Below are 20671 nucleotides of genomic sequence, written 5' to 3' on the forward strand. Positions count from 1 at the left end.
ACCCTAGATTTATATGCCAATTAAATGTGTTTGTATATTTACATATATTTAAGTTGGGCTACAAAACAATGCTGTTATATTTATGGATACATGACTATGACTATGTAATGAAAGCATAAAAACATGGAAGGCAAGGGACCATATGGATTTCTGGATAGTGGTTACCTCTAAGTAGGCAGGTTGAGTAAAAAATGTCTTCAGGGAAGGCTATAAAAGAACTACTACAACTCTCTGTAAAATATTTTATGTTTAAAATATTGGAAGGGAGTATGGCAAACCTTTAAATCTGATTTGTGTTTATACTGGTCTTTGTGATAACTGTCGTCTTTATTTTTCAATGTATTTTAAATATTTCACCAGATTTAAAAATGCCAGTGGTTTCATTTTTGGAAACCTGTATGCTCAGTATATCTCACCAAACAGGTTTCCAAAACCATTATGTGCTTTCTCCCTTGAGTGTTTACTAGACAAATCCTGGAATGAATTGAGCATGTGCAGATGTCTCACTGTAGATTATTCACAGACAGGCTGTCTTTCTTCCTCCTCCTTTATGTTTGGGAGATTAACATCTAGAGGAAGTGCCTCTGCCTACGGACTAGTCAAAAGGCCTCTAGTAAGGTTTCGCCTTTGTTTGCAGTAAGTAAAGGGGAACTGTAGCATCCTAAAGTAAGCTCTGCAGAGGTAGGAGCTGAGACATGCATTCAAGCAGATGTGGTGAACACTGTGGGCAAGAAACAAGAACTGTGCTGTGATGCATAAGCAACATGGCCCTTATTTTGTTGTGTTCATGTTCTTGAGGTGGGTTTCCCCAGGAAACAAGTGTTCTGTGCCTCAAAACATGTGTCCCGCGCTCCTGATGGTCATGTGGAGCTTAGGTTAGATTTCACATGGCATTTCTTGTGCTTTTGAGAGCAGGCCTTTCTTCCAACAAATCTAAAGATGCCCTAGGACCATATTCCAAACAAACGTGTATTGTTTGGTGTTGGCACACACTAAGGGCCAGTGCACACCTGGCTGGTTGCCCTGGCAGTTGCAATTTGGCCCTTGGGAAATTGTAGGCAGAATCAGTGGAGGTATAAAATAAAGAACTTTGTGGTATAACATCTAATGATCCCCATCAGCTATACCCACCTCTTTTTTATTTTATTTTATTTTATTATTTATTTATTTATTTATTTATTTATTTGGAGACAGAGTCTTGCTCTGTAGCTCAGGCTGGAGTGCAGTGGCATGATCTCGGCTCACTGCAATCTCTGCCTCCTGGTTTCAAGTGATTCTGCCTCAGCCTCCCAAGTAGCTGGGACCACAGGCGTGTGCCACCACGCCCAGCTAATTGTTTGTATTTTTAGTAGAGACGGGGTTTCACCATGTTAGCCAGGATAGTCTCAATCTCCTGACCTCGTGATCCGCCTGCCTTGGCCGCCCAAAGTGCTGGGATTACAGGCATGAGCCACCGTGCCCAGCCTACCCACCTCTTAAATGTTATATTAATAGACCTCTCAGAGTCTCAGAGGAATGTTTCATGAATGTACAAATTCAGAACTTTGTCTTACATGCCAACTTTGTGTTGTTGTTGTTTCTACATCTGAAAGGGAAGATTTTAATTCTGCAGCATGAAGTCAACCCAATCTCTTTTTTTCATGTATCTGGGGCCAGTGATTGTTTGACAAACGTGGTTTCACATCACCCTCACATGGGCATGGAATCCACCAGCCTCTCTTCAACTCTGGCTGATTTAGTAGAACTGGGAAAAGCTGTTGCATATATCTTAATCTATTCACTTGTTTGGTCTTGGAATTTCTGAGCTCTTGATGTCTTTAGCATAATTTCGGTTCAATGTGCTATGGAAAATTTCCTCCTCCCTCTCATCAAATTAGGAAGACTTAGGACATGAGGAGCATTGGGAAAGTTTTCCCTTTTTAGCAATTTTATTTACCTGTGGAAGCTGAGGCTAACTCTTAGAATTCACATGGCTTTTATTTTCCCTGAAAGGTCCTTTACTCAATTTATATATTAAGTTCCTAATATTGCAAGAGCATGATGATTTTATCTCTGAACTTGTATCTGGCAGCTGACCCTTTAGGGAATCCAACCAAACTGTTTCCCAATTTAATAATGAATGAGGTGCTAATGATTCCCTTGTTGGACAAATAATTTGCCCTTGCCAGAACAGCTCATTACAGCTGTGTTCTCCATTGTTGTGTTAACCTACAGAGCATGGTGTAACCCAAGCTTGCTAAATTCCTGCTGGCATTATCTTCTGTTAGCCAGGTGGATAGAACCCTGAATGCCTCTGAGCAGACGAGGAAGACAAGGTCTTGGGGAAGAATTCAGGCCTTGCAAATTTCACTTTTTTACAACTCCCAGTTCAAAGTGTGGCTTTATTTCCCTCCTGACTCTAGTGCCTGATTGGGAACTGGCCGAATCTGGATTAAGTCAGAGAGATCAGTGAGAACCAATCAGTGGCTAGAGTTAAGATACTGGGGTTGGGATACAGGAAGCAGAGTACACAGAAAAAGGACCACAGTAGAAATATCTTACAAAGGCTGGGTGTGATGGCTCAAGCCTGTAATCCCAGCACTTTGGGAGACTGAGGTGGGAGGATCACTTGAGGTCAGGAGTTCAAGACCAGCCTGGCCATGAAACCTGTCTTTACTAAAATTTAAAAAAGTAGCTGAACATGGTGGTAGGTGCCTGTAATCCCAGCTACTCAGGAGGCTGAGGCAGGAGAATCTCTTGAGCTTTACAGGCGGAGGTTGCAGTGAGCTGAGACTGCACCACTGTACTCCAGCCTGGGTGACAGAGTAAGACTCCATCTCAAAAAAAAAAAAAAAAGATCCTGCAGAGAAAACTCTGAGAACAAGTAAGGATTATAGGGTTCTAGGTTGAGAGAAGAAAACTGGAAGTACTCTCTAATACGGGAGTGCTTGTGAGGCATAACTACTAAGTAAAATTTATTAGAATTTATTTTTAAATTTTAATTTAATTTACTTTTTTTTTTTAAGATGGGGGTCTTGCTAGGTTGTTCAGACTGGTCTCGAACTCCTGGCCTCAAGTGATCCTCCCATCTTGGCCTCTTGAAGTGCTGGGATTACAGGCATGAGCCACCACATCTGGCCATAGAATTTATGCAACCCAACAAGTGGTAGTCCTGTAAAATTATTTCCTATACATTTTCAAAACGTGCTTATTACTCTCAATGCAAATTATTTCCAGGGCTGGGGGCATATCATTCTTTTTATTCCTTATGCATAACAAATATTCATCCTTTGAGGATGAATTTGATATTTTTTATCTGGTGAAAGAGGGACAATTAAACCAGGCAATGCTGATTTTGGCCTACGAATGTGGTGCAATTATAAAGTAATAAGCCATTTTCTGATGGGTGTGCAAATTGGCCATAAAGGCAACTCCAAGGAGAGTTTGTTAAATGTTTTCAGCAATTGCCACATTCATGGAATTATCATACCCTCTTCTAAGGTAATTGTTTTGAAGCACTCCTGTACTGTATGATTTGGTTTGTTAAAAAAAATCAATAGCAAGTTGATTTCATTATATTATAATCATATTTTTATAACCTTTCATGTTTACTTCACCAATTAAAAGCCAAACTTTGGATAAGTTAAGCTTAGGAAGAAATTATTCTCTTTGGCTTGTGAGATTTTTCAGTCACACTCAGTCCACCCTTATCACACCACTTCTGTTTTCTTTATTCTACTTCTTCCCAGATGACATGGCTTACAGAACAGAAATATTGCATCTGGAAAAGATGCCCAGAGTTTACTTTACCCCTGATCTCTATGAAAATAAAATTAAGAGGTAATAGGGATAAGATGAAAAACATCCTTAGTTTGTAATTACAGATCATGTCTGATGGATTGGGCCTTTGTTTCTAAAGAATCAGTATACCCTAGCGCTTATTTTCATGTTTAAGCTTTAACATGTCCTTGGGTAAAAAAGCATTTGCCTTTAAATCATTAGACATGCAGACTGTGTCCTTTGGTGCACAATGGTGCCTGACAGGCAGGTAAATAATGTGAAGCTTCCTTTAGAAAAAAATCAGCTATAAATATTCAATTCATAGCCAAAACCATCTGACATCTCCCTCTGACATGTAAACAAGACTCTTGAACGTGTTCAGAGGAAGAGGATGAGGAAGCCGGCAGCAAGAAATGACACTGATGAAATGCGTCTTGGGTCTCCATTCAGATAACTCTGCTTTTGTTATAATAATTTTTGTCATGGGGGAAAGGAGCTTTTCCTGGCAGCTGCCTATTCAACCTCCATGAGAAGGAGAAGTGGAGGAATGGAGGACTTAATCATTGACTGAAAGAAGCCATTGCCTACATTTCTAATCACCTTGAAATTTCTCAAGGGACTCTGAAGCGACACGCTAACAATGCTGGTGTCGTTACACTCCAGGTGTGTGTCTCTGTATGAGGTTCAGCCTGCGCAGGATCATTTTTCTCCTTGAAAGATTTTTTATATTGAAAGCCAAATTTGGATCTGCATAAAACTAAAAATTTTCAGAATGCAGTATAATAATAATAATAATGATAAAAGTATATAAATATAAATAAGAAAAATAACAGAAAAATGGGAGAAATATATAAAGAATATAAACAAGTAATTCTCAGAAAATGAATTACAAATAGCTAGTAATCAAACATATTAGAAGATGTCTAACCTTATTGTTAGACCAGAAACTAAAAAAAAGATGCTCTTTTTAAAATCAGATTTGTATGTATGTATGTATGTATGTATGTATGTATGTATGTATGTATGTATTTGAGACAGAGTCTTGCTCTGTTGCCCAGGCTGGAGCGCAGTGGTGTGATCTTGGCTCACTGCAACCTCTTGGCTCACTTGGCTCACTCCACCTCCCAGGTTCAAGCGATTCTCCTGCCTCAGCCTTTTGAGTAGCTGGGATTACAAGAATGTGCCACCACACCAGGCTAATTTTTGTATCTTTAGTAGAGATGGGGTTTCACCACTTGACCAGGTTGGTCTCGAACTCCTGACCTCAGGTGTTCCATCCACCTCGGCCTCCCAAAAGTGCTGGGATTACAGGCATGAGCCACCACGTTTGGCCTATTTATTTTTAAAGCAGCTTTATTGAAGTATAATTGAAATACAATAAGCTGTGTATATTTAATGTCTACAATTTGATGAGTTTGGACATACGCAAATACCCATGAAATTATCACCACAATCAAGGTAATAGACATCTCTGTCACCTCCAAAAGTTTCCTCGTGCCCCTTTGTTCTTGTTATTTTGGAGTTTTTTGGGATGTGTGTGTGGTAAGAACACTTAACATGAGATCTACCGTCTTAACAAATGTTTAAGTGCATGATACAGTATTATTGTCTCAGATTTGCAATATTTAAAATGTCTGACTGGGCATGGTGGCTCACACCTGTAATCTCAGCACATTAGGAGGCTGAAGTAGGAGGATCACTTGAGGGCAGAAGTTTGAGACCAGCCTGGGAAACAAAGGAAGACCTCATCTCTACAAAAAAGTTTAAAAAATTATCTGGGGATGGTGGTATGTGCCTGCAGTTCTAGCTACTCTGGAGGCTGAGGCAGGAGGATTGATTGAGCCCAGGAGTCTAAGGCTGCAGTGAGCTATGATAATGCCACTACACTCCAGCCTGAGTGACAGAGTGAGACCCTGTCTCTAAAAAATTTAAAAAAAATATTTTAATGTCTGATAATATCAAGTGTTGATGAGGATGTGGGGAAACTAAGCCATCTCATACATTCTGAGGGTGTAAACCAGCACACTTTAGAGGCTTTACAAGACCTTTTGAAACCGAAAGTGTGTATTATCTATGACACATAAAGTCCATTTTAAATTATTTATCCTAGACAAATACTTGCACCCAAGGCAGGCAGATCACCTGAGGTCAGGAGTTCAAGACCACCCTGGCCAAAATGGCAAAACCCTGTCTGTACTAAAAAACTAAAAAATTAGCCGGGCATGGTGGCAGGTACCTGTAATCCCACCTACTCAGGAGGCTGAGGTGGGAGAATCGCTTGAACTGGGGAGGCGGAGGTTACAGTGAGCCGAGATCACACCACTGCACTCCAGCCTGGGTGACAGAGCAAGACTCCGTTTCACACACACAAAAGCAGCTTAGTTCCCCCTCCCCCATTATTTTCATTAAGAAACATAAAACTTCAAATGCACTAGCTTTCTTAAAAATATTTTGTAGAAAATATTTCAAACATACAGAAAACTATGGAGAATAATATAGTGAATATCCATATACCTTCCACTAAGTTTTAAGAACTCTTAATATTTTGCCATATTTGTATTATATATATTTATGTATATATATATTATATATATATTTAAGGAAATAAAACATTGAAAACACAGTTGCAGCTGTATGGGTACTCTTCATTCTTTTCACATTCCTCTTTCCCTAGACGCAACCACTATCCAGAATTAGTATTTATACTCCTTAGCCATATTTTAAACTTTTATATCTATGCATCCATAAACAACATATAGACATACAACTGGTATTATGCCATAGGTATAATTCTGCAGTTTGATTTGTTCATTTGGTGTTATGATTTTAAAAGTACATCTGTTTATATATACAGAACGTCAGTCTGCTCCTTTCCATGACAGTGTAGAATTCCATTGTACGGATATACCACAACGTCTTTATCCATTTTCCTCTTAATTGATATTTAGGATTCCAATTTCTTGTTGTCATCAACATATTGCAGTGAACATTCATGTACATGTGTGAGAGTTTCTCTAGGGAATATGATTGGGGTGGAATTGCTAGGTGGTTGGACATGCATGTCATCAGCTTTACTAGGTAATGCCACATTGTGTCCCAAAGGAGGTTGTACCAATTCACACTCTTCCCAGCTGTATGTTAAGTTTTCCTGTTGCTCCATACCCTTGCTAAATCTTGGCCTTGTCACACTTTATTATTTTTACCAATTTAATGGATGTGAAATGGTATGCTAATAATGCTGCTTTCATTTGCTTCTCCCTAACGAATTTTGAGAAGTACCTTTCCATATGTGTCTTGACATTTGGGTTTCTTCTTGCATTCATTTTATGCATTTACAAAAAATTTAAAGCACAAAATTTACTCTGCCAAAGACTATAATAAAAATAATTCCAGCTCTCTAGGACTGCATAAGGTCTGAGTGATGTTTGTGACATGGGTGCCAAAGAAACAGCCCCAAAATAAGAAATGTGCACTCAGCTTACTGGACAGAAACACAGTGTGGTCAAATCTACCACACAATGTGGTCATAAATATATTTATTTATGACGCAAGAAAAGTCCTGACGAAAAGGCTGGTAATTTTAAAAGGTTGGAATCCAGAGTGTTGGAAGATCTGAAGGGTTAAATGCTGTGTTTCTAAACCAGAAAGGTAGACTTTGTGACCATCACCTGACACTGTGTTGGAACTAATATTTAGAAGAAAAATCTAAACTTTGGTTTTGGTAGTGGTAATTTTGTTTTAAAATTAACCAGTTTTGCTGTTCTTAATCACATCTGGATTTTCTTCTCCCTAGCGTTCTCTAGCACTTGAGTTCTCTTGCTCTTAAAAATACATGTCTTAAAAAGACATGTATTTGTACAGTCTTTAGGTGATGGTTGTGTTCTTAAATTTCCTATTTGACTTCTTCCTTTGTAGGGCAAGGATCATGCCTTTCATTTCCTTTGAAAATCTGAATCATAGATTTAGAGGTGAATGAGACATTAGAGGTGACTTGGAAATAAGAACGGCTGATGTTTTTCTAGTGCCTTGCAATTTACGAAGCACTTTCCTATTCACTTAATTCTCCGTAGCACCTGGTGAAATGGGTAGAGAAGTATTAATACTGTTGTTGTTAGCCTCATTGTGCAGATTAGTGACTCTTGGTCATTGGGCCAGCAGGTGCTGAATTCAGAACTTAATCTACATCTCCTGACCATGAATCCCACTGTCCTTCCAAAACCGCATTCATTTCATGCCAGAGCATTTAGCCCACAGCTTCCTGTTACTGAGGCCAGAGATGCCTATTGATTTTTGCACACCCAAACTGATTTTACTGTGAGCCTTACGGACGTAAGGAGTTTGAACTCCTTCAGGCAAGCTGGTGTTAGTGGAATTAGGATTTAAATAATTTTAACCTGGATAAATTAAGCAACAATTCATCAGTGGCTCTCAACCTTGACAGCGTAGTGTGATAACCCTTGTACCTGACCCCATCTGAAACCAGTGACATCAAAATGGAGGTTGGAGGGGAGGCATTCTAGCTGTCTTTTAGGGATTATGTTCTTGTTTTCTACGATTAATGCTGTTGATGGCATTTGTTCTTCTTCAGTTAAAGAAAAGAATAGTGTAAGTTCTTTGATTTTTATTTACTTTTAGCCAGTGCCTTAAACTAAACTTCTAACTCATGTTTATGCATGAAAGTCCGCTGCCTTTTTAAAAAGTTTCTATTTTCCAGCTATCAGCTGGCCTTAGCCTCTTGGAGATTAGTCAGCTTCTGCTTCCCCTTGACTCACTTTCCCAGCCCTTGTCCTGAGGGGCCACCTCTGTGTTTCCTTTTCTCTGCCTTACTTTCTAGTTTCTTTGATTTGTTTCTCCGTTCTTTGTCCTCAGGAGCTTCCTTCCTCATCATCCTAAGGCTAGAATTGACTTATTGCTTCTTCAAAGATATCGTACATATTTTCTCCTCCTCCCCTTTTGTAGCCCTTTTATAAAACATCCCAAGTCTGACCAGAAGACTAGTCAGAACCTTGAACCCCCTAAAAGGAAGCTTATATCAGATGTCTTTGCTGTTCAGACATAGACTTGGTGGGCTGGTGCTCATGGAGAATGGCAAGGGTGTCATGGAAGGCGGGTGAACTCTGCTTCCTGTGAATTCATTTGCAGGGAGCTTCTGTTCCATGATGATGGCATGGCTTCATAGAGCTGAGCATGGGCACTCATAATTCTGAGTGTGAGCTGGTTTTGACTCATGCTTGAGCCTGTCTGCCTACCCCATAGTTTGAGAAAGTAGTGAGCAATTTGTAGGTCTGATATCATATCTATCCAAAAGCCTCATGGAAACTGGCTTCTCTTTTACCAACATATCTGGCTAGTCCCAGATTTTTAGATAAAGCAGATTTCTGCTGGTTCCCTCAGCCTTGATCAAATCTTGTCAGAACATGACTAATATAAAGAAAAGAAGAGGTGGTGGTTATGTCAGGCAAATGTGAGCAAGATACAGCATTTGACTTAACATCAGCAGGGCTTCCCTTGACTCCATTATGCCTCTAACTTGTGCTATTTGGTTCTAGGAGCTCGTGTAAATGCCAAGGACAACATGTGGCTGACTCCACTGCACCGGGCTGTTGCTTCCAGAAGCGAAGTGAGTGATTACCAAATTTAATCTAATACCTACTGTGCCTAGAAAAATTCTTGCTAGTGATTTAAGAATCCTTACTGGTAAGCAAAAGGCTTTTACCTCTAATGTAAGAGGGTTACCCAAAATGAACAGCTGTTTGTTTGAGCATCTCCTGCATGCCAGACATAGTGCTGAGTGGGGCTGGGGAGTGTCTGGGGTAGTTCAACATGGACAGCATGATCCTGAATTTCAGTGAATTCTCAGCCTGGGGAGGAGGCAAAACAGAAGGCAGATTAGTACAATATCATCAGTGACTTGCAGGAGAAAGCAACTAACTGCCTGCTTGGATATAGGAAATCTTCCAAGAAGAGATGTCAGTTGAGCTGGTCCTTAAATGAGTAAGGACTTAGCAGGCCAGGAGAAGGAGGGAGGGCCGAGGCAAGGAAGTGAGTGAATGGGGGCCTCAGTGAGGTATAACTGGAACTCAGGCTGTAGTGGAAGGTAAGTCTGATAATGGAGGTTGGGCCAGATGGCAGAGGGCTTGGAATCCTCTGAGCAATGGAGAATGGTTATAGCAGGGGAGTGATATGCTCAGATCTGTGTTTCAGAGAACCTTTGTGGTGACAGCGTGTGAATGGGCTGAGGGGGAGGGGTCTCAAGGAGGAGGGCCAATAAGACCAAAAGCAGTCTGAAGCAGCTGGAATGAGGGCATAAAGCTGAGTCCATGATTTGAGAGCTCATTAGAGGTCAACCTGGCAGGATTTAGTACCTAGTAGGGGTGAGGTGGGAAAGAAGCTGATAGGTAAATGGTGATGCTGTTAACAGAAGAGGCACAGAGCAGGGGAGTAGGGGCCAGGAAGCTGGTGGGTTCTGTTTGAGAACGCTGAGTTCAGCAAACATGTCCTTGGAGTGGGAGCTCCATGAGGGCAGGGATCTGTGCTTTGTTCCTGGATGTATCCCAAGCCTCGTACATTCTAGGCATTCAAGAAATAATTTGTTATTGAATGCTGGAAATTTGGGTGAAGTTGACTAATCGATTATCTATTATTATTTATACAAGTCTAGCACTCAGGGACAGGGAGAATCACCAAACCGTGGTAAATGCATCAGGTAGCTCAGGGGAAGTATAAAGGATGAGAAGACCAATGTGAAGGTGGGGGTGGCAGGGAACCCTGATGAATGTCAGCCTTGAAGCCTGGTCAGAGGAGATGCCCACCATCCAGGGATACAAGAGGTTCTAACCTTCTATGTACTTGGTGCTGGATGACTGACCTCCATAGCTGAGTTTACCAAATGCAGCTTCTCCTCTGCTGCTGGAGAAGGTGATGTTCTCCAGGTACACCTAGGAGCAAAGGGTCTTGCCAAGAATGAATATACAGAAGATGCAGGTGTCTTTGGCCGTTATTGGTGTTAGCTTTTCCTCTTTGGCAACTATCTGGAAATTTCAAAATATACTTGGTAGGTGACAGCTTAGTAGTCATCGTTTTTCTTGCTGTGCTTTGTGATATTAGTAGTTTTTAAAAGGGGTTGACTGTGTTCTCTTTCCAAATATCCTGCATGGAATGAGAGAGGTAAATAATCCTAAATTACCTGGCTCAGACCCTGGAGAATTCAGAATCTTCTCATGGTCCCACATTTTATTTCTGTTTTGTCTGGGAAAATGAGTGTAGTGAGCTGACGAGTGGGTATGACCAGCTTCATGAGACCAGCCCCTTCATAGAGGAGTATTTCCTGGCCTTTTAAGACCACTTGGTCTTTAGTAAATTTAGTAAATTTAAGTGTCTCTTTAAAAATATGTATGGATTTGTTTCCTCTTTAACAAGAACCAGGTCTTTTTAGTTGGGAAAATAACCTTTTCTTTGTAGCTGATGGAGCTACAAAGAAAACTAAGACCCATGGTCTCTGCTCTTAGGAAGTATGTAATCTAGTGGAAAAGAAAGACACAAAAAAGATGATTTCATTGCTCTGTGACCCTTCCCAAGTGATCTCTACCTTTGTTAGCTCAACTAGCTTCAAAGACTTTAATCCTCAAAACATCCATTTTCCATCAACAACCAGTCTGCGTTCTGTAAGTATCTTTAGTGTGTTTGAATCCTGTCAGCCTAATGATGGACTGACCTTCCTATCTGAGAAAGGCATTTGTTGCTTCTCCACATAACGAACTACCTCTGTAGGTTTGCAGGGAGGAAAAAAAGAATCCCTTGCCAGGTAGGAATTAAATGCAAACAAATCCTGAATTGTAAATAATTAGGTAATATATGAGCTCATGATGTCTTCAGATTAGTATCTTGTCACAGCAAGTTGGACAGTTTCTTATGAAAATTGGAGTCTAGGCTGGGCGCAGTGGCTCATGCCTGTAATCCCAGCTATTTGGGAGGACAAGGTGGGTGGATCATGAGGTCAGGAGTTCAAGACCAGCCTGACGAACATGGAGAAACCCAGTCTTTGCTAAAAATACAAAATTAGCTGGGAGTGGTGGTGCATGCCTGTAATCCCAGCTACTCGGGAGGCTGAGGCAGAAGAATCACTTGAACCTCGGGAGGCGGAGGTTGTGGTGAGCCGAGTTCACACCATTGCACTCCAGCCTGGGCAAAAAGAGTGAAACTCTATCTCAAAAAAAAAAAAAAAAAAAAAAAGGAAAAGAAAAGAAAATTGGAGTCTCTGTAAGAAGACACCTTAACTCCAAGCACATTGCTGTCCTGTGGAAGTCCTAAATTCAGATTTCCTTCTTCTTTGGAATTTAGTTCTATTGCCATTATTTTATGCCTTTCCCAACTAATAGTTGGGGAAAAGAAAGTAGATTTGAGGGGAAGAAAAGAGAAGGTTTGGACTGGTATTTTGGAGTTTAACTGTTAGCACTTATCAAGATGGATATATGGTTTCAGCTGACAGCTGGTGCATGTCTATTCCTTAGATTGGTAAGCACTGATACTACATGGAGATGTGTTTAAAACCATTTCTTCATTGAAAAGTTTATAAACTCTATACTGTCTGTCCTCAAAGCCTATTTGCTTGTAAAATATAGGTAACTGATCTCTCAGCGTTCAGGGTTCAACCAGGGAAGCAGAACCACCATGAGAGATAGAGTAAGATATTAATTATAGGAATTAGATCTTACACAAGTGTGTAGGGCTGCTGTGGTCTATGTAAGGCTGTCACCTTGAATTCTGTGAGGCCCTGAAGTCACTGTAGGTCAGCAGACTCCACAGTGGAAAAACTGGATGTAAAATGGGGGAGAACAAGGACAAACTGGAACTGAGGTCTGTCTAACACTGCCTCCAACATCATGGACATGGGTGACTTGCAGAAGGAGTCATCTGGCCCAAGAATTGGAGAAACTGAAGGAGATGTGGCAGGATCTGAAGAAACATCAAGCCAGGCACTGCCCCTTGCCAACGTGGTGATCCAGCCGGTTAGTGACATCGTGTGCAAGCTGCAACGCTACTTGGTGCCCAACAACATACTAGTCAGGCTGCAGTTTCACTTATGCCTTCCAAAACTCATCAGATATCTCTTGTGGCCAACCCTAAAGGGAGTACTACAGGGAAAGGAATTCTGGGAAATGAAGTTCAACTCGGCTAACTTAGGACAATACAAAACTACCATATAAATTGTTGTTCTATTTGAATTAAAAAGATCTTCTAGACAGTAAGCTCCTTGAAATTTGTGCCACGCCTATTGCTTGCCATTGTATTTCTAGCATCTTGCCTAGTTAGAAAAGAATTGTTTTTTTGAGTTATTCATTAAAGACTGGGTTTTCAATTTAAGCTATAATAATTTTCTGTGTACAACTGGTAAGATAGAACTGGTATACACCATATCAGAATGCTGATGGTAATAATCGTTTATGCATGCAGGGCGAACAGAGTTGAAGCATGTTTATGGGAATGTGTGCACTAAAAGCCAACTAAGCCACTGAAACCTGCAAAATCAAGGCTAGTTTCACAATTGCATATAACACAGATATCAGTGTAAGTCAAAATTTTGGAGGCTTCTTTTCATTCAGGCAAGATTTATGTTCAGATTTCTGTGTCTGGAAAAATAAGGTGCATTGCTAAGTTCATTTCCTGATATGTTATAGCAATAAGGTGCCAGATCATAATATTGACTAAACATGAATCCAAGCCTGACACTATGTCTTCCATAGACAAGAAAGTAGATCAAGACATAATCACACCCCTTGAAAATCTCCCAAAATATAACTGAGCTCTAGAGATAAATCTTGAAGACTTATTTGATGCTGACCAGGCTGTCTTGTGTGTTCCCTTCTAGATCCAATCCCACGACCCTTTCCTACCCCCGACCTGCTCCCCACGTCTGGCACATCGGGGATTCCCAGGTTGGAAACAGCTTAGAGCCCAACAGCACTGTCTTCTTATTGGCTCCCTAAGGGCTTCTCTGAACTCATTCTCCTTTTTTTTTTTTTTTTTCTGTGTACTCCCTAGGCTGTGAAGAAATGAAGAGAGGCCCTTACTAAAATATTAGAGAAACATCTTTTACAGTGCCAGCTAACAAAGATAAGCAAGATTTGGGGCTGCCAGTGGGAATATTCTGAAGTGTTCTTGTGAAGCCTATTTCATATTATTTCCTGTGTTCAGCTTATTCTTGCTTTTCTTTCTTGGAAAAGAGCAACTGTAGGGGAAAGGAATGAAATGTACACAAACCCAGAAAGTCTAACACACATTTATGGAAGTGCACTTGTTGGAAGGCATTGTTAAGTGTGCTACAGGGGGCCTAAAGGGTGTACAAAGTGTGGCTTTTAGTTTTAGTATACAGTATTTGGGGAGATAACCAGACATGCAGGCTGCTGTGGCCTATGTGCAGACGTGGCTGGCCCGTCCCAGGTGCCCTTTCTGCTATAACCAGTTGAGAGGAGCATCAGAGGAGAACTGCTGAACTTTTCACTTCTCTATTCTAGAGACTGTCTTTTGGTTAGAAAGGTTAACAATGGTTGTATCTTGTCTTTAGAGTGTGGGAGTGAGGACATTGTGTCCATGTACGTGTTGTAGTTATGAGCATTTATTAAGTACTTACTGTCTGCTAGGCAGTATGCTAAGGACTTTTTGTATATTATTCTCTTTTAACCTCTGATCCACCCTTCAAGATGGATGCTATTGGCAATACTAATTTAGGAAATGTAATCTCAGAAAGTTAGTAGGGAGCCAACAAAGTCGATGTCACAGCCAGAAAGTGGAGGAAAGTGTGACTAGAGAACCTGCCTACTTCACCACCATTCTGTGCTGCTTTCTTCAGTTCCCATTAGCACCCTTACGGAGCCTGTTCTAGCCAATAAAGCACATCTATTTTTGGCTTCTGTGCAGACAGAAGACCCAACTGGTATACAGATCTTTCCCAGAGCTGAGCAGGATAAGCATTTTATTTTATAGTCAAACTTTTAAAAACTTACGTTCTACCCTTTCCTCTGAAAAACATGATCATTATTGTGGGCTTAATGCTAGAAGACAGGAGAATTGGAAACATTATATGGAAGAGTAGAATGTTATTGCTTTCTTTAAATTATCTTCATGATTATAAAAAGTTGTTCGTGTATGGAATATAGGTCATACCTGGAATAGGAAGAAAGTAAGCATTTATAATCTATTAGAATTTAGACGAGTGGTGCTCAGTTTTAGTGCATTTAAATTATCTGGGGTGTTTGTTGAAACTGTCTGTTCTAAAACCTCACCCCTAGTGATTCTGAATGAAGCCTATGAGTAGGCCCAGAAATTTGCCTTTTCAAAAGAAGATTCTGATGCATGTTGTCTACAAGTCACACTTTGAGACCTGAGATTAAACACTGGTCATACTTTAGTGTCTGCCTTTCCTAATGGTTAAAGTCAGCACTTCTTAAATAGTTCGTTTAGAATTCTTTCGTATCCCAAAGTCTCCAGCGAACTGCTTTTGCACTCCTAGTTCTTAGAATAACTGTGCTGTAGAAATAGTTAAAATAATGGGTGAGTCTTTTTGGTGCTTGGTATTTTGGTACGTTTAGAGGAACAATCCCATTAATTAAGCAAATTGGTGAGACATCAATTTATACAATTCTTACAGAATATGAAATTGCTACAATTGACATAAGATAGAAGCCTCAAATGATTATAGTAATATAGCAAAAGCCTTCAGGACTTAAGTGCAGCCTTAGGGACATCAGCCCACAGTAATGTACTGTTAACACTTACAGATTATTACTTATAGACTTTGCTGATGATTACAGCAATATATTTATTCTACACAAAGTTATTGAATATACACTATGTGCAAAGCACCTGCCAGGCTTTGTGGAAAATACAGACAGTTGTATAACATTTAGACCCTTATCTAAAGCAACTTGTAATTTATAAAACTTGACATTGCTTATGGCTGCAGGGACTATGTGTAGTCATAAACAGTTATTTTTTCATGAGTAATTTATGACCACTGAAATGCAATGCACATTTGAGAGTAAAGAAACAAATATTAAGGATGATAGTTTCTAAGACACATGCCTCCTATTCTCATCTTTTCCATGTGCCACAGTGTATGTTTCTACTTCTTATTTTAAGGTTGAAGTGGCCTTTTGTTAAATAAAAAGAGTCGTAAAAAGTAGAAACTGACTGACTGCAAATGTCATGTCCAGTTACCTCCCATATGACATCCCATGACAGCTCCTCCTTTCTATTATTTCTGCATCCTGTATAGGATGGCCTGCTATAGGATGTCATCCAACAAGGCCTACAGTCCTAAAACAGAATGTTAACTGGGCTGATGCCTCCATTTGGGGGAAATACCAGAATCTTCACAGGTGTTTGTTCATTAAGAAAGAAAGAAAGGGCCAGGCACGGTGGCTCACGCCTGTAACCCCAGCACTTTGGGAGGCTGAGGCAGGTGGATCACTTGAGGTCAGGAGTTCAAGACCAGCCTGGCCAACATGGTGAAACCTTATCTCTACTAAAAATACAAAAAAATTAGCTGGACGTGGTGGCACTTGCCTATAACCCAGTTACTCAGGAGGCTGAGGCAGGAGAATCACTTGAACCTGGGAGGCAGAGGTCGCAGTGAGCCAGGTTGGCACCACTGCACTCCAGCCTGGGCGAAAAAGCGAGACTGTATCTCAAAACAAACAAACAAACAAGCAAACAAACAAAGGCTTTGAAGGAGTGTGATGATTCACAGTGTGCCTGCACACTGGGGCTGGCCTGTGAGCTTTTATCTTATCTATTGTGAAAAGAGTAGGTGGTCAGAAACTTTTAGATCAATTTGATAATTTCATGCCCATTAACTTTAATAATAAAATAATTACATTTATAGTTTTTGTCTTGTTTTTATTTCATTTTATTATTCTACTGATTTATTGTATTTTATAAAAGTATTGGCTCAAAAGTGATAGATTTGAAATAACTTTTTAAAAAACTGGTTCTTTACCACAGATAGTTTGAAAAGCACTATTAAAGAAGCTTTTCTTGATGGAGTAAAGACTTAAATGTAAAACTCAAAACTATAAAAACTCTAGAATAAAATCTAGGCAGTACCATTCAGGACAAAGGCATAGGCAAAGATTTCATGATGAAAACACCAAAAGCAATTGCAACAAAAGCAAAAATTGACAAATGAGATCTAATTAAACTAAAGAGCTTCTGAACAGCAAAAGAAACTGTCATCAGAGTGAACAGGCAACCTACAGAATGGGAGAAAATTTTTGCAGTCTGTCTATCTGACAAAGGTCTAATATCCAGAGTCTACAAGGAACTTTAACAAATTTACCAAGAAATAAACAACCCCATTAAAAAGTGGGCAAAGTACGTGAACAGACACTTCTCAAAAGAAGACATTCATGTAGCCAAAAAACATGAAAAAAAGCTCGACATCACTGATCAGTAGAGAAATGCAAATCGAAACCACAGTGAGATACCATCTCACACCAGTCAGAATGGAAATTATTAGAAAGTCAAGAAACAAGAGATGCTGGTGAGGTTGCAGAGAAAAGGAAAGCTTTTGCACTGTTGGTAGGAATAAATTAGTTCAACCATTGTGGAAGACAGTGTGGCGACTTCTTAAAGATCTAGAAGCAGAAATAGCATTTGACCCAGCAATCCAATTGTAAATCATTCTATTATAAAGATACATGCACGTTTATGTTCATTGCAGCACTATTCACAATAGCAAAGACGTAGAATCAACTCACATGTCCATCAGTGATAGACTGGATAAAGAAAATGTGGTACATATACACCATGGAATACTATGCAGCCATAAAAAGAAACAATATCATATCCTTTCCAGGGACACAAATGGAGCTGGAAGCCATTATCCTCAGCAGACTAACACAGGAACAGAAAACCAAACACTGCACGTCCTCACTTACAAGTGGGAGCTGAACGATGAGAACAGAGGGACACATGAGAAGGAATGACACACACTGGGGCCTGTCAGTGGGGAGAAGGAAGGGAGAGCACCAGGAAGAATAGTTAACGGATTAATACCTAGGTAATGGGTTGATCTGTGCAGCAACCCACCATGGCACATGTTTACCTATATAACCTGCATATTCTGCACATGTACCCCGGATCTTAAAAGTTGAAAAAAAAAAAACTTTAACAGAAAAAAAGAATATTTTCTTGATTCAGAAAGTGTTCAGCTTCCCTCCTCCCCACATTAGTTTCTTTTTTACCATGTATATTTCTGCCAGAGCAAGCTCCTGGGTATTAATTTTTAGCCGACATGTGATACAGGAGAAGGCAGACTTCTTTAATTTAAAAAAATTAATTCCCTAAATAGCCATCAAATTACTCCGTTGTAAAACCAAGTTAAAGAGCTTCCAAGCTTAAAACTTTTAAAAGAGAAATGCAGTTTTTAAAAAGGTAATTATCTGTTTTTAATCAAAGCTTTGTTTTTGCCAAAATATTATATTAAATTTCTATTATATGTATTAAGCCAGTGTAGCAGACTAAAACTTTAGGATTTAAAAATGTAAATAACTAAATAGAATTAACTGTTGAATCTATTTATGTCAGGATGCTTGACTGAGACTATTCACCAAGTAAGCCTAGTAGAAAATGGCCTGTTAGAAAATGCACGAGCCCATAAGTCAGCCAGGTTGACAGGTCATTGCCCTGGACTTCCGTCATCTTACCTATAAAATAAAGCTGCCTATGAAATGAAGGGGTCAGCCCAGATGAACCCCAGGGCCTTCTCCATTTCTAATATTCCATACGTCTGTGAATTTAATTCCATAATCATTTTAAACTACTGTATTTTTTTTTTTTTTTTTTGAGCCAGGGTCTTGCTCTGTTGCCCAGGCCAGAGTGCAGTGTTGTGATCACAGCTCACTGTGAACTGCTGAGCTCAAGAGATCCTCCCACCTCAGCCTCCTGAGTAGCTAGGACTTAGAGGTCCACAACACCACTCCTGGTTGGTGCAAAAGTAATTGCGGTTTTTGCCATTAAAAGTAATGCACTTATTTTTGCACCTGTATATATGTTTGTCGGGTTTTTTTTTTTTTTTTTTTTTTTTTTTTGAGACAGGGTTTTGTTATGTTGCCCATGCTTGGCTTCTGTGTTTTTAAGAGCTGCATGGATGACTCCATTGCATACCAGAGTTGAAAGTCATAGACCAACAGGCTAGGGAGCTGACTGGGCCAATAGAAGAAAAAACATGGGAGGTGGAATGTAGGTGAAGGAACTCAACAATGGCAAAAGAAGTGACACATTCTAACATGGAAAAGATGGAAACAACTCATAGCTTTAAGTTGAGATGGTAACACAGACGTTACTTTCCGTCTTGACCACTTGTTGATCACACGAGGCTGAGGGTTAAGATGTTGGCAGAGAGAACCAAAGATTTATAAACTGACCCAAGAAGGTCTGAGGCCTTTTTGTCTATGGATATTTTACCCTGGCATGTACACTCACATGCAATGTTCTCATTTGGCCTAAGAGTGCCTTCTACATTGTAAGGACATCATCATATACTTAGAAGGTTTATTTGATTTTAGAGTTGTGCCAGGGCTCTTGGCTTGACAAAGAAAGGTAAAGTGATTCTGTCTTCATCTATGCCACTCTTTTGATCTTTATCAGATATTACCTGGCTTGTCTGGAGCCAGCCTGTAAGGTCAGGTGACCTTTCTCTCCATAGTTCCAGGGTTTGGTGAAGCATCTTACAGCACTAAGTATTGATTGAACATCTGTCAGTGACCTCTGCAAACTCTGCTTTTGTTGTAGGAAGCAGTACAGGTTTTGATTAAGCACTCAGCTGATGTCAATGCAAGGGACAAGAACTGGCAGACTCCTCTTCATGTGGCAGCAGCCAACAAGGCTGTCAAATGTGCAGAAGTGATCATTCCCCTGCTGAGCAGTGTCAATGTCTCCGACCGAGGGGGGCGCACAGCCTTGCACCATGCAGCTTTGAACGGCCACGTGGAGGTGGGTATTTTTATCATTCAGAATTGGAACGCTCCCTCCAGGCACTTTCAGCCACAAGTGGAAACTGATCTTCTTGCTGAGATATTAAAGAATGTGATGAAAACATTTGTACACCAAACCTTCAGCATCTATATCATTCTCAACTTTAGAGCCACAATGAATTGAAAAAGTAGGCTGTCACTTCAGTCTTTTCCTCTGACACACATGATACAGTTCCTGCTCTGACATCATATTTCTACTTTGTCAGAACTCCAGATCTCTGACCTGCCTTTAGATTTCATGTTAATTTGGCTCAGATCACCTGCAGGCAGTGAGGAGGCCTCACCATTACAGAATGTATGCTTGATTTCATTGTTTGTTATCTTTCAGATGGTCAATTTACTCTTGGCCAAAGGGGCAAATATCAATGCATTTGACAAGAAGGACCGGCGTGCTCTGCACTGGGCAGCATACATGGGTAAGGATTCCATGCATGGAAAGCAAAGTACAGATAGCCTTAACTCAATAAGCCACGGGTCTCTTGTTGACCATGTAGGTTTTCTCCAGTCTGACTTCTTTTCAAGTTTGGGTTGCAATTGAATGAAGATTTGGTACATTTTACTGGCATGCATAGTGGGCTCCAGTTGGGCAGTTGCTTTGTCAGATATTTATTTATCCTACAAAGAAGAGGAGGAATGAATCATGGTTTGGGCCTCTTTGAATGTGCTTCAGTCTGGATTGGAAAGCTGCACAGATTGTGCTTATTTTAACTTGTCATGGCAGTAAAATAAGGTGTTTTAAAAAGAGAGAGCACTGGCTAGGAAAGCAAGGACACAAATTCCATTCGTCTTTTTTAATTTATAAATATTTTTGAAAGAAACAGGAAGAAAGGAAGAAAAGACAAACCTCTGGCTATTTTATAGGTGGAGGGCACCAGAAG

The 20671-nt window shown here is 40.1% G+C and overlaps 1 protein-coding gene across 9 annotated transcripts in view; it reads left to right on the forward strand.

Annotated features, from left to right (window-relative positions):
• Positions 1-20671, forward strand: part of ANKRD44 (ankyrin repeat domain 44) — a 354082-nt gene that overhangs the window by 168189 nt on the left and 165222 nt on the right. For all 9 annotated transcript variants that reach the window (XM_030916285.1, XM_030916289.1, XM_030916284.1 and 6 more), the window contains exons 4-6: positions 9309-9379; positions 19552-19752; positions 20122-20209. In XM_030916285.1, the coding sequence (XP_030772145.1) occupies positions 9309-9379; positions 19552-19752; positions 20122-20209 (360 nt within the window). The remainder of the gene's footprint in view (positions 1-9308; positions 9380-19551; positions 19753-20121; positions 20210-20671) is intronic.

The sequence above is a fragment of the Rhinopithecus roxellana genome, chromosome 14, assembly GCF_007565055.1.
Source record: "Rhinopithecus roxellana isolate Shanxi Qingling chromosome 14, ASM756505v1, whole genome shotgun sequence".
In the NCBI taxonomy this organism is placed as follows: Eukaryota; Metazoa; Chordata; class Mammalia; order Primates; family Cercopithecidae; genus Rhinopithecus; species Rhinopithecus roxellana.